The sequence below is a fragment of the Astatotilapia calliptera genome, chromosome 20, assembly GCF_900246225.1.
Source record: "Astatotilapia calliptera chromosome 20, fAstCal1.2, whole genome shotgun sequence".
Lineage (NCBI taxonomy): Eukaryota > Metazoa > Chordata > Actinopteri > Cichliformes > Cichlidae > Astatotilapia > Astatotilapia calliptera.
In genome coordinates, this window is record NC_039321.1 from 24219506 (window position 1) to 24234753 (window position 15248).

Here is a 15248-nt window from a genome sequence, read left to right on the forward strand (position 1 = left end):
GACATTTGCAGTGAGGATGACTGAGTAGAAAGATGTCAGGCTAAACCAAGTACAAGGTGCAAATGCTCTTTGTGGTATGTCTTATCTCATGGGAGATGTCACACATCAAACCTTGAATATCCAGCCCACATATTACAAGCTCACTATAAACTATGAAAGTCTGTCAAATGAAAATATCTACTAACTCTAGTTCAGACTCACCTGCCATTTCCTGGTTGCAAACGCTATGCACTTGATGTAGAATTTTATTTTAAAGCCGGTTCTGTTATTCTAATTCACAATGGTGCCCTGACAAAGAAGCCCGGGAGGAGGGGGAGAGATTCAGGATTAAGTAAAATGTCCTGTTTGTAATATGCATTGCTGAATGAGCGGAGGGGATTTTGAGGGAGAGAGTGAGGAAAAAGAGAGAGAGGGAGACGGAGAGATGAGGACAAGGGCGACAAGGCCTTGGTTGCGACCAGTTGATTCAACGACTTCTCTCCTCTGGCTAGGACATGCTCACTCTGTTCAAGCCTAATGCCACAGACATGCTGACACACACACATGTACACACGCATGTTTTTTTTTATCCCTCATAGCTCCTCTGTGCCACTTCCCCCCATTCTGCCTATCTTTCTTTCAGTGTCCTTTTTTGACTTTTGCACATTCCTTCTGTCTCCCAGTAGAGTGGGTGCATTAATGGAGCTGGAAGGAACAGCAGAGGGAGCGAGACAGAGAGCAAGGGGTAGATCATGAGGACAACAATGATAGCTCAAATGTACGACAACAAAAACAAAATAACATCACAACACTTGATCTGTTGGAGCTGAAGCACAGGGCACGCTGCACTCCGATAGCTATGGTGAACAAGCTGTTCTGTTGCAGGCTAAGATACAGCCGATGTTCTCTTAGATTCCTGTGGTTACGCATTGGCACTCTTTGCTTCTGAGCAGTGTATCCGCTTGCATTGCATACATGAGGACTGGTTTGACAATTTTTAAGACAGTGAAGATGACGCCCTGCTTTTAGTACAGCTTGTGCTAAATGTTTTTCACTTAATTTGACATAAAATGAATAACTGTTCCACTGAAGTCACGTGTGAGGATTTGTTGCTTCTCTTTGCTTTCTACATGTTGGAATTCAGTGTGCTGGAGTTCTGATTAAAAAAAACAAACAAAAAAAAAAAACTATATATATATATATATATATATATATATATATATATATATATATATATATATATATATATATTCATGTCCACTTTTTTAGGTACACCTGTTTAACTCCTCATCAATACAAATATTTAATTAGCCAATCAAATGGCAGCAACTCAATGCATTTAGTTATGTTTACAGGGAAATGTACAAAAAAGACAAAATATCCAGTGAGCACCAGTTCTCTGGGTGAACAGGACAAGACTGGGACAAAAAAAAATCGTCCCACCATGATTACTCAAACTAGCTGCTGGATAGCACTGTGGTAGCGCTATTCACCTTTGAAACTTCACGTCTATGATTTGACTCTTGATTATATATAAAGCGTACGCATACTCTGTATTTATCTCCTTTTGTTGGATTATAGATATTGAAACAGGGTTTAATCAGGTTGATACAGTTGTTGTTGGATCATTTCTTAGTTACACCTCAGCGTGTGACAATAATTAAAAGCTACACTTTAGCTATTAACAGTGGCTCATAGTTAAATCAGTCATTTGTGTTACCTGATTTGTTGAACCTCTCCCTTTTTAATTATGTTCCTCCATCATTTTCTTACCATGTTAATTTAATCTTCCTCACTGCTCCACAGCTGGTGCTAGCAGCAGCAGCAGCCTCTTGTGAGTGTGAGGAGTTGTGGCTGTTCACAGTGCAGCAGTACTGGCAGCTAACATGTCGGTTAATTTGACTATTGTTTCCTCTCAGCTTTTCGGCTCCATTTTTTGCCACTTCTTCCACACTAAACCTTTTCTACAAGCTGCCTGAGCAAACAGAGGTGTAGCCTGTCGCATTAAGAGATCTGATTGGGCAATCCAGTGTCAGTAATGAAAATGAACAAATGGGCTGCTGCCAGAGCACAGCGGCTCTTCAGGCCGATCGATCAGCCCAAAAGTGTGTCGGCCCACAGGGAAAATGTCAAGTATGACAGATTGCCAGTCCATCCCTGTGGGCGAATATGCCTCGTTGATGCTTCGAGCTGATAGGAAGGAAACAGTATCTCAAATAACCACTTGTTACAGAAGAGCATCTCTAAATCCACAAAATGCAAACCTTGAAGCAGAGGGGGGCAACAGCAGTGTCAGCTAAGAACAGGAAACTGAGGCGATATTCCACCTGGGCTCATCAAAATTGGACAGTTGTAAAAATATTGCCAGGTCTGATGAGTGGTGGTGGTGCAGCTGACATCTGTGTTATACTGTTGTATCCATTGGACCAACATTTGTGAGAATGTCTTATTTAATCTGCTCCATGAAAAATGAAAATGATTCTGAAGACTAAAGGAGGTTCAACCTGGTGCTATCAAGGTGTAACTAATGAAGTGGCCGCAAGTGTATAGCGAAGCAAACAACATTTCACTGAGTGAGTGAGTCCTTTGTCTGTGCTGCACACTAATTGTAACCCAGGTTGTGGCCTTCTGATGAAGTGAGCCAAGTGCTGAAAAAGGAATGCGCTGCCTCACACTCTGGGTGAGACAGCGAGAGAGAGATTTCACTGTCCCCGTCTCTCTCTGTCACTCTTTGTCTCAGCTTTGACAAGCAGGTCAGACATACACGTGTGAGATATTCTTGCTACCATTTCCCGACAGCTGCTGCCAACATGGTATGTCACCTAGTAGCATTGCCTTTTCCACTTTCCTCCTCATGTCTTCACTGTTCTCTGTTCTCTGTCTTGTTAGTTTCAACTCCCCTCGCCAAAATGTCTCGGTACTATATGAGTCTGAAGATCCACATGAGTGTCTCAGTGTAAACTGTGGTTTAAGCTGTGTGTTGTGATTTGCCTTTGAATGCAATGACATGTTTTTAAATATCCATTAATCACAATGTTGTATTTATCTCCCTGATCTCAAAGAGCAATCATTGTTGTCACCTTCCGTTGTTGCACTAATTGAAATTTTTCTTATCTTCCTATATTTTTCATTTCACATTGTCACATCTTATCTCGTAGTTTGTCCTTAGGATGGTCTTGTCATATGTGGAGTGAGGCGGTGGTGATTCAGCGGCCACAGGCAAAGCGTTGTGTACATCTGACTGACGTTATATAAGAGAGTAGCGAAAACTGCATTAATAAATGATTTGCATACTTTAAATCTATAAATCTAAGAAACACTGCTGCATGAAGATATAATACAAAATGATGTACAGAGAACGGTAGGAATGATTTTTCCTCAAAAGATAAGCTGAAAGCCCCACCAGCGTCTTATAATTGATCTTAATGCTTTTGTTACTGTATCAGTATTAATCATATGATATCAAGTGTAAAGTTTCCAAGAGTTATTAGGTGATTTTGCTCTTCTTAAAATAAAAGTAATATCAGTAATAAAAGTACTATCAGCTTTTAGTCTCCCAGTGAGTACTTACAGAAGTGTATTTCGCACACAGACACACACATGCACACACATGCACACATGTCCCGTGTCTTTTGGTTTCGACTGACAGTGGCTGGGTGGCATCAAGGATCAAGTTCCTCTTTGGTATTATAAGCCAATTATGACTGTGATATTGAGCCCTCTCTTGCTCACTCTCTCTTTCTGTCTGTGTGTGTTAGTGAGTGTGTGTCACAAATACCACAGAGGAAAAGTAGGAAACAGCAACTCGCTCTTGCTCTCTCACCGCTTCTCGTGTTTGGCCATGTTTCCTCACGCAGACTAACCTGGAACATAACGGCCAGCACTTGAGGTGCCGCAAGAGGCAGAGAACAAACACAGAGACGGAAAAACAGATGCAGAAAACACAGTTTGCGCTGAGAGAGAGAGAGAGGGAGCGATAACAGGACAAATCACAGGCTGCGTGTGGACCAGCTGAATACTTGACCAATGCTCATCCAGCTTGCTTGAGGTTGTCCTGAGCCACTCAGCTGTGAACGAGTGTCTGTGCAGAATGGATTTTATTTTGGTTCAGCAGACAGCGTGCGGGAGCAGCAGCTTTGTAGACGATTCCCGCTCCTTTTGGATTATCTCAGAAATTGCCGATGTTGTGACAACCAGAAAAGGCAGAACCCAGAAAGGAAGATGGTAATGTGAGAGTCTGCTGTTTGTGCTGTTTCTCATCCAGAGTGAACATGTGAAGAATTAATCTTAAATGTTTTATGTACTCTACCTAAGCGCTGATGAAGATGAGTTGTTTCCAGGGTCTAATATGTGAAGATTTGCTGCGTTTCTCAATTTTTCACTTGTAAATCTTTGGATTATAAATTGGTTATCAAAAGATTTAATCAGCTAAATGACTGCTGGTAGCAACTCTAGTATATTTTCCTTTTTAACAGAGTTGAAATGAAACACATACGGTTTTCTCTCCTCACATATAGATAGACATGTAGATAGGTAGAGCAATGTCTCGTTTTTAAGTAGTATCGCCAAGTTACATATTTATTATGTCCTGACAAGTAGCCCTTTATGCTGTAACATGCATGTGCTCTGAGTGTGTCTAACGTATAGCATAGCTCCCATAGCATGCACTGGCTGCCGCTCTGCCTCCGTGTTTCGACTCAAGGTGAAGGTCTCAGGTTACTGAGCATTAAGGCAGATTTCACAAACCAGCCACTGTATCTGCCTCCTTCCACTCACTGGTATGTGAGATGTGAGTCATGCAAGCACCGAGAGAGCAGACAGCAGATCTTTTGAACCTCAGAGGTGCGATGGGATAATGTAAGAGTCTCAGCTTGCATGTCTTGTAAGCAGAAGTAAATGAATGAGCGTTGTCACGTCTCTACCTGGGCTGGAGAGAGGGTGTGTCCAGTTTCTAAAGTGGATTTAGTTTGGCACAGACCAACAGCACGGATGTTATGCAGAGAGCTGAATTTTAAAATGCCCGCCCAGCTCTCCTGTAGGTTTTATTTGGCAGGCCTCTGCATATATGTGTGTGTGTACTACTGTGATTTTCCCGCCCTCTTTCCTGCATTTTTGCCATGTCATTGAAGCCAGAGTCCATTAACCCGACTATTCCTGTTTAAGGAGTGACCTCAATGTTTGGGTATTTGTTCCTGTGTTGACCAGGTTACACAGAGCATCTTTTTTCTCTCAGCTGAAAGACGTCTTGTCCTGTCCTGGTGACTCAATGGAAAATACGTAACAGTCAGTTCAACAACTCTGTTTGCAAAACTACAAATCAGCACCACACCTTTACCTGGGTAGCCCACTTGTATGTGTTGCTTTGGCTATAAACACAAAAACATTACTGATGATACTAAAAGACCACTAACTGACAGAAACTCTGAGCATGTTGCCCCAAATTTGTCTGAACATCGGCAGAGCTGCACACACACACACACACACACACACACACACACACACACACACACACACACACACACACACACACACATTAAGTCCCATTAAGTCTTCAGATGTTTGTTCTGCATATGTGAAAGAAATCTTTGGGTTTAATTTGGCATTGTGTGTTTTAATGTTCAGTGTGGTTCATCCATGTTTTCACCTGTTTTAGAATAGAACAGAATAGAATAGAATAGAATTCAACTTTATTGTCATTGCATATGTCACAGGTACAGGGCAACAAAATGCAGTTTGCATCCATCCAGAAGTGCTTTAGTGATATAGATATATTACAATATATATTAGCAATAATATAGATATGTAAGTATATTACAGAAATGGGTCTATTATGGTATGTAATATGTACATGGTATGAAGTATGTGATGAATATGCTATAACTATAAGTATGTACAGGCTGTAGTGAGTACAAGCTATGTACAGGCTATGAACAGGATATAAATATGAAAAACTATACAGAATATGAAGTAAAGAACTATACAGAAATATGAGATATACAGCTATACAGAAATGGGAACTATGCAAGTTGTAAACACTTGTAGAATTAAAAATTATCGTATGATTATTTACACAGAACTATACAGTAGTGCAGTTAAGAGGCTATATAAAGTGCTAGTGGTTGTGAGTGGTGGTTCAGTCCATGTTATTATTGTGTGTTTGAGGGTACAGTTGTCCATTGTGTGTGTGTGTGTGTGTGTGTGTGTGTGTGTGTGTGTGTGTGTGTGTGTGTGTGTGTGTGTGTGTGTGTGTGTGTGTGTGTGTAGGTGGTTGTGGGTGTGTGTATGTCCAGTCCATGTGTTAACGTGGGTCAGATGTCAGGAGGCAGAGTTCAGGAGTCTGACAGCTTTGGGGAAGAAGCTGTTCCGGTACCTGGTGGTCTTAGTCCGGAGGCTCCTGTAGCGCCTCCCAGAGGGCAGGAGGGTGAAGAGTCCATGTGATGGGTGACTGGGGTCTTTGATGATTTTCCCAGCCCTTTTCAGACACCGCTTCCTGTAGATGTCCTTTATGGCAGGAAGTGGTGCTCCAGCGATGCGCTGGGCAGTTTTCACGACCCTCTGCAATGCCTTCCGGTCCGAGGCAGAGCAGTTCCCGTACCAGACTGTTATACAGTTGGTCAGGATGCTCTCGATGGTGCAGCGATAGAAGTTCACCAGGATGTCTGAGGACAGGTGGTTCTTTCTCTGTGTGGTCATTTCTGGATGTTTGTTATGAAATCTGCTGGTGTGAGTTACATTAAGCGCAGCTGTGAGCTAATTACAGATGAGACGAGTGTGTCAGTGAATGCTAAGCCACACTTTGATATAATAACACACCTCATGTGCACACAGCACAGACACGTCAACTCACTTGCGATGAGTTTAAGGACATGCTTAAAGTCTCAGCTCATTCATAAACCCCTGACGTGTTTTTAATGACTTAAACACAGGTCTCGCTGCCTCCTGACTGCTACTTTTACAGCCACCTTCATGCCATCCTGCTTATCAAGGCTGTCATGATTGGTGTTTGCCCTCCACAAGGTCCGATTTGCTGATCCCGGTGAGGGCTAGTAAATATGATGTCTGGCCATCTCGATGCCGTAGTGGTCGTGTATTGTGATTCCTTTAAGGCTGTGTTTTTCTCATTAATCTCATTGTGCTTCAGCTCAGGTGTCACTGTGTGTTGAGGTAGAGAGGAACGATATGTCACACTAGGTAAAAGAACCTGTGTGTGTGTGTGTATATATATATATATATATATATATATATATATATATATATATATATATAATAAAAAAGTTAGCTTTTCTTTTCCTTGTACCTTTTAGTGTCAAGGTGCAGCTTTTACACTAAAAGGTTCAACAGTTTACCTTTTAGGTACGTCCATTTACTCCTAAAAGTCAGGCTGCTCTGACAAAGGATGGAATTTGGTACATTTTCTCTGAGTAAACTCTTTTTCTGCTTCAGATTCCCAAGCTGTAAATAGCATCAGATAATAAATTATTAATGCAAACAAATGTTCTAAAAAAGACCAAGAGATGCTTTTGTGCAGCAGGAATAACTTCCTGTTTTGTACGAGACAACAACAGTCCAGAGCAGCTACAGTCTAAACGTGAGCATCCAATTATTTAAAAAGCAAAGACATGCTCTTCAGACTTTTGGCAGATTTACGTGCATCGGTAATTTCAAATGGAGACGTTGTCAACAGTCAATTTCAGTTTCACAGATTTGCAAGATTTTCAGTTGCAGGTCATTGCTGAAAGATAAAAGTTAATTTATCATAATTTAAAAAACAAAGAAAGAAAATAGTTCTATTTAAAGGGAACTGCTTTCACAAGGACACTTACATTCATGACCTCACATTTTGTCCCATGGCTGGTTTGAGCCTCTGCTGTGTGCCATCGATTGTTCTGGTGGTGTGTCACGGCACAGCTTCTGCGTCAGCGCTAATCTATTTACAGCACAATTGAATTGTCCTTAAAATGACTAAATATGTCAGGTTGCCTTTCTTTAAAAGCATCTGTTGGTCAGCCTGAGTGTTTTTGTCATCATTCACTGGTTTGTTATTTTCAATGAATGGGTCAACAGAGCTGCAGACTGAAGACAATTTTATCATAGCGTGACGTGAGCAAGGGAGCCCTTCCTGCTGTAAAGAAACACAGAAAGCACACAACTACATACAATGAGAAAGAAATCCAAGAAAATTCCCCTCCTGATGGACGGTCAGCTGACAACCAGATAGACAGGATTCAGCTGCCTGGAGAGTTGGAAATTTCTAAAATTACGAATGGTGAGGTGAAAAGCTTTTCTTTGTGAACCATTGGTAAATGTTTATTGTTAAATACACCCATCCATCTTCTTCTGCTTATCCGGGGCTGCGTTGCGTGGGCAGCAGCCTAAGCAGAGAAGCCCAGACCTCCCTCTCCCCGGCCACCTCCTCCAGTTTTGTCTGGGGTAACACCAAGGCGTTCCCAGGCCAACCGAGAGATAAAATCTCTGGGTCTGCCCCGGGGCCTCCTACCAGTGGGACATGCCTGGAAAACCTCACCCAAGAGGATCCCAGGAGGCATCCTCGTCAGATACCCGAACCATCTCAACTGACTCCTTTCAATTTGGAGTAGTGGCCTCTGAGTCTCTCCCGGATGGCCGACCTCCTCACCCTATCTCTAGGGGAGAGGCCAGCCACCCCTCAGAAAGCTAATTTCCAGGGCTTGTATCTGCAATCTTGTTCTTTCATTTAATTTCGGCATCAATCCATCTGTCGATCTCCCACTCTCCTCTCTCCTCAACCATGAACAAGACTCCGAAATACTTAAACTCCTCAACTTGGGCCAATAACTCGTCCCTAACCTGGAGTGGAGAGTCCCCCCTTTTCCGTCGGTCAAGTACACGCTTAAATGTTGTCAATTCTCCACAGCAAGTCACAGACTATGTACAGGAGAATATGACTGTGGTGTCAATAAGAATTTACTGACCTCAGTTTCTCACTGATTCAGCATCTAGTATCACTTAAGATTGTTCCAGCTGGTTAAAGATCCCATTACTGAGCTTTCCTGCTTTCTCAGCTTTGTCCTCTGCTGAGGCATAACAAGAGGACACTTTCAGCTAGCCCAAATGTTTTCTCCACAGAGTGGACTCAGTGCATATCAATGCTTTGTACTGCAGAAGATGCAACAGAAGGTAAACATTGCATATTAAAGCATAATAATAATAATGAAGTTGTGCAGTAATTAATTTTTCCCTGTAGGCATAATTAACTGAGCTGCCAAATTTTGATTTAATTTTCACTTTCAAACACAGTTTAAGGTGTGACAGAAATGTTTTCTTGGCATATTACATGAATGTGGCCCACTGTATCAGGGGGGGAAAAATCCCCTGTGATGATATAGAAGTCTCAAAAACTCATGTATCAAATATGATACACTTACACTTAGCCATGAATGGAGCCACACATGACTCGTTCTGACCGCTGCTTAGGCAGCTGGAAAATTATATGTTTAGTTATCTGTTGTAGTGGTGACGCCTCTTTAAAAAACACAGTTTCACAGCATCTCCAGGAGCTCTAATAATGAATTGGAATGAAAGATCTCCTTCTTGTTGGGAATAGACAGGAATCCACATTTCTCCCACAGCACTTCTTATAACTGGCAGCACTAAAACCATTTTAAATAGTTCGTGCAATCCAGAAGAGAATCTGTGTATATCAGCTTCGATGAATAACCGCAGACATAAACACAGGAAATTGATTCTTTTAATGCTTATTTAGAGGTCGTGTCAGTGTCTGCAGAGACTTTGAGGTTTTGCTATCAGAGACGCCGGACTTGTTGGGATTCACATAGTTCTCAGGCTCTTTGCTTATAATGTATCACAAAAAAATTTATATTTGAGTGGATAATGATAATAGTGTTAATGGTTGACTGTGTTAATAACAAGAAAAGATTCAAATAAATTTTCCAAGGATGTCAGTGTTCACAAATACAACATTTTCTTGTTGATTTTCAATTTCTGTATTCCTTAAAGTCATTGCGCTGAACCTAAGAATAAATATCTGCATGTTTTCATTCATTCCAAGAAATAGTTTGTTTATGTCAGTCAGCAGGAATAATGGATATTAATGATCCAATCTGGACACTCTTTTTTTTAAACTGGATTTTCATACAATGGCACAGTTGGGATCATGCTGGTGTCCTAGTTTAGGGATCAAAGAGGGACAGCATGTAATCGCATTGTCCTTGGTTCAAATCCAACCCTAGACCTTTGGTGCATTGTATTCCCTTGTTCTTCATTTCTTGTCCCTTGCCACCAGAGACTACTGATGAAAAAGGAAAAATTCCCCAAGAAGCACATGGACTACAGGGATGTCACTGTGCACTCTTTTCATTCTTTAGTGTTAAGTATCTTCTTTTTGTCCAGACAGGAACCTCCTTGACATCAGGAATGTTCAAGGACTATTTCTGCTTCATAATGATACTGGACATAAATATTCAAACTGTCCTCAGCTCCAGCACTGGGACATCTTATCCACAGTAATGTGAGCCTCGTTATTTATTTCAGTGGCTGAGTGAGAAAGATCCGGGTGTGTATATAGAGCCATGTGAATCTGCCTAGCCAGAGAGACATGCCTGCGCAGTCCGCTAATACGCCGCATACTGGTGGCAGGCTAACCAGTAAACACATAAGTTAAAAAACACGCATTTTAAAAATTGCTTAAATAGGCATCTTTGTTGGTGCACATGCAGTAAATGGTGATTTGTCCTGCTTCTCACAGCTTACCCATCACCAGCAGTGCAGGCACAGCTTGAATCAGAGGCTTGTATATAGACCTCCACACCAGCATACCCTTTCACTGGCATCATTTAAGAGTTGATGAAGCTGGTGTGCTTTTCTTGGTGATTAAGACAGGAAAACCCTTCATTTAAAATGTATGTGCTATGAGCTGAATTTGCTTACACTTCATAAAGCGCTTCAGTCTGTACCCATCCATATCTTCTCTCATTTAGCACCCACCACCACTTTTTTTAAACACCCCCTTATCCTTTTCTTTCTTTTTACCCCAGTAGCCATTGTTGTGTTGTATCCCAGCAGGATGTGTCAAAGCTGACTAAACAGCTCTGAGTCACAGTGTTGTTTCTGAAGCTGTAGGCGCTATGGACTGGTGGAGATTCCAGCGTTCCTTGGATGATAATGTAAGGGGATGAGATGAAGAGGGTAGATGGCCACATGGTAAATGAGAACAGGCAGCAGCAAAAAAATAAAATAAGATGAAACCTTTAGGCACGTTATGCATAGAACTGAAAAAGTCACTTTTGAGAAAATGCAAATATGAATGCGTTAAACTGCTTAATGAAGACCAAAAGTGCCGCACAGCCCTTCATAGAAGTGGCAAGAAAAAGATACAGAACACATGATATCTCTTGCCTGTTCTCATTTACATGGTGGCCAATCCCCGAGCCTCATTCTGGTGGAGGTTTCTTCCTGTTAAAAGGGAGATTTTCCTTCCCACTGTTAAGTGCTTCCTCATGGTAGGTCATCTAATTTTGGGGGGATTTTCTGTATTATTGTAGGGTCTTTACTTTACAACTTAAAGGGCCTTGAGGCCACTGTTGTTGTGATTTGGCACTATATAAAAATACAACTGAACTGAATTGGTTTGAACACGAGACAGCGAGCAAGTATCAGTGTCAGAGGCGCTAATTCATCACACCAAAACACGTCTATGTCTCCATCTCTGCTTATCCATGTCTGTCACTCCAGCTTTGAATCTTTGAGCTGAGTGGTAAATAATCTTAATGAAAATATGCAGTGGACAGTGACTTTTACATTCTGGTTTGGCATGTATGAAAATGTGCTTTTTTCTTTCTGGCAAAACAACTATGCTCACTATATCCAGCTGTAATAAGATCCAACTTCTGCATGGAGATTCACACATCACTTTTCTTCTAAGCCATATAGCCCCCATGTACGTGTATATACTGTATGTGAACCCCAGAGGTCTGGTGCTGTGGCCTTTGCTGGTCTAAATAAAGAAGGGCCTAAAAGTGGGTAGTGGGCCATGAGTTCAGGTCAAAGGGAATGTGAAACTATAAACCAGGAGGCCTGTGAACCTCGGGACCAGGCATCACACACTATGTTTGCTTGGATGTTTGTTGTCAGGCCGGCTGCCTCGATATTCATTGATGAGCCTGAGGTGTTTGTGTGTTTGTGAAGCTGTTCTGTGAGCATGAGGACAAGGCCTCTGTAATTTACTGTGGACAACAGGCAGATGGAAGCAGCTGACTCCTGCTTTACTGCTGTTTAGTATTACTTTGCACTGCACTAAGTAAATATTTTATGCGGTTAACGTGAAGTCACAGTTTCGATACCTGATAAATTGATCAGTTGACTGTCAGAATATTTTATTAATCAGTTATCAAGCAAGAATCCCAGCATCTCAAAGGTTAGAAATACTGGCTAGCACAGATTTAGTCTAAATATGATTTCAGATGATAAAAATCAAAAAAGTTTAAAATTTTATTTTTAAATTGAGAATGAAATATTGATTGCCTGCACTAAGGTTCAACTTCTAAGCAGCTGAATGAATATATGTAAAAATGATGGAGGTGTTTGATTATTTTTTTTGTCACTGACATCATGATGTAATTCGGGAAATCAGTGGTATGAAGTTTCAAAAACTTGTTGCTAAGTAACATCTGTAGCTTTCTGCTCTCTCTTATGTTTCCAGAACTTTGATTCTCTCGAGGGATCCATCCAAAACCTTCTGTCTGTGCTGTTCCCGCCCTTTGAGGCCACCGCCCCCACGCTTCTCAGCCAGCTCTTCCAAGTCATCGACAATCATTATCAGGGAGACGCCCTTCGGTGCTTGCTGGACTTTCTGGTCCCAGCCAAGCACATCTTAGACACCGTGCAGCAGGCTGCATGTGTAAGTCATTGTTTGTAAACCCCAGTGGGATGCTAAGCTAAAGAGACTTTTATGTACATTCAGCACTTTTGTTAATATAGAGCAGAATACTGAGTACACTTCTTTCTGTTGCCCATGTCCTGTCCCCTTTAGGCTCCATACTCTGGTGTTCTTTTCGTCTATGAGGGCTGGCCTCTGTGCTTATGTGACCAAGTTGTCGTCCATCTTGCTCCCATCGACCCAGTGCTACTTCAGCCGGGTGATTTTTATCTCCAGGTGGCACCATTCTGTGACCAATCAGCTCGCATCGTGGTTTGCAGCCTCCTGGAAGACGAGGACTTATTGGAGGAATTAGTAGAGGAAACCCCAATTCCTGAAACTTCCTATCCTTGCATATTCAGCCTCGACTGGTTAGATGAGCTCAACAACGGCCGCCAGGGAACGCCTCTCAGCCGATGCCTGCTTGCCACAGAGCAGGGCGTGGTGAGGTTACCATGGGAACGGGTGGCCGTGCCTGAATTTGCCGACAGGCCACACAGTGCTAGGAGTAGTATGGCCTCTGCTCCTCGCTCATATCCTGCTTTGCCATCTCCGCTTCCTCTCCTTTCACCTCTTCCTAATTCTTCATCTAATCAATCTTTACCACTTATTCCTTCAAAGGAATCTGCACTCAAACTGCTTCCTCTAACCATTCAAAATTCAGTTTTAACATCTTCTTCACATCCCTCTCCCTTCTCCGTGGAGACCAGAATATGTCCAGCAAAGCACGGTATTGCTGTGTCGCTTTGCTTGGTTGATGTTAGTGCTGCTTCTTCGTCAAGGCTGATCAGAGTTACAGAGACTGAATCAGAGCCTAAGCCTTTAGGTTGGGTGTCCCCTAACACGTGGGATAGCCGCTTTACTGGGAAAGGTACAAGCACAAGACCAAGCACTGTTTCAGATACGTGGACCCCTACGAATACTGATCTAATTGTATGCAAAGGTCAAGATAAGGGTGCTGAAATCACAGCGCAAGATAAAGGTAAAGATAGAAACCTTCAAGATACCAGTAGAGGTGAGCCAGCACCCATTGTTGGTGCAGAAGGGGAATATATTGATATCCTTCAAGCCACTATGCTTTTCGGTAGAGCTCAGTCAATTAAAGAAGAAAAACAAAAATCAGAGGCACAAATCCAACCACATGCACAAATTCAGGGACAAATGCAGAGATATCTGCAGAGACCTGCACAAATCCAGCCACAGGATTCACACAGGCAAACACAAGGGCAGACGGCAACACGGATGCCACCTCCCACACAGTGGCAAGCACCAGTGCAGCTACCTGCAAAACCTCAAACGCAAAGTCATCTTAGACCCAACGAGTCTGCAGAAAAAGGACCTCCATCCACTTTCAGTCCTTCCCAGCCTCACCACCCTCACTCTGACTTCACTGATCCCTCTGAGTGTATCCGGACTGTGCATTTCTCAGAGAAACCCTGTACTCCATGCATGAGAAGAAAACAGGGCGGAAAGGTTTCCAGGGCTCAGGAGCTGAGGTGTCGATACAGGGACTCCTACCAGGCTGCGCTGCAAAATCCCGTCACATTTGGAAAGGAGAAAGAGAAAGGAGCTGCATTAGCTGTGGTGGAGGAGGATGGTGATTTCTCACTGTGTAAAAACAGACAGGGGCCACTTGAGAATGAAACAAGGGATCTGTGTTTTAATTTTCAAAGAATGTATGGTGACTCTGGGATGCAAAACCACCGTCCTCAAGCTGTTTGTAAGGAGTCGGGAGAATATGACACAGCTCCGTATTGGAAACCAGGAGATATAAACATCACCCCCTGTATGGATTACAGGGGAATAAATGCTTGTCACTTTGGTGAGCTACCAGAGCAGACATATGATAGGACCACAGTGCCATTTAGGGAACCACTGGATGTAAACTCTGCCTATGGCAGTACACACAATGTGAATGGAACAAATTCAACAGTAGAAACACAGATGACTAACGCTAAAGCTCAGTCGAGCTCAAATGGACAGTCACGTGTCTCCACCAAACACCACGGATTACTATTTAGTTCGAATGAAATTTCTGGGAAGCACGTGACCCTCAAACCCTGCGAGCAGCTGCCAAACAGAACAAGTTCTGCGGGGAGCCCTTTCACAGCATCACAAAACACACAAGTATGCACATCGAATAAAAGGTGTTCATCCCTCTCCACTGCTGTTGTGGACACCTCAGAGAAGTGTGAACTGGTTATCGTCGATGGTAAAAATGTCAGGAGGAAAGAAAATAGCAACTCCTGTGCAGAGATTCCCCAGCTGCATGTGGTTAAATGTAAAAACAGCACCGCCTTCAGATTAGTTTCACCAAAGATCAACAGGAGGAACATGGCTGTTCTAGGTACATACT

General features: G+C 42.5%; 1 protein-coding gene across 2 annotated transcripts in view; it reads left to right on the top strand.

Moving 5' to 3' along the window:
* The first annotated feature begins 3691 nt into the window (after nt 1-3691).
* Nucleotides 3692-15248, top strand: part of LOC113013286 (uncharacterized) — a 28242-nt gene continuing 16685 nt past the window's right edge. For both annotated transcript variants that reach the window (XM_026154076.1, XM_026154077.1), the window contains exons 1-3: nt 3692-4203; nt 12677-12874; nt 13007-15239. In XM_026154076.1, the coding sequence (XP_026009861.1) occupies nt 4201-4203; nt 12677-12874; nt 13007-15239 (2434 nt within the window). In that variant the 5' untranslated portion in view covers nt 3692-4200. The remainder of the gene's footprint in view (nt 4204-12676; nt 12875-13006; nt 15240-15248) is intronic.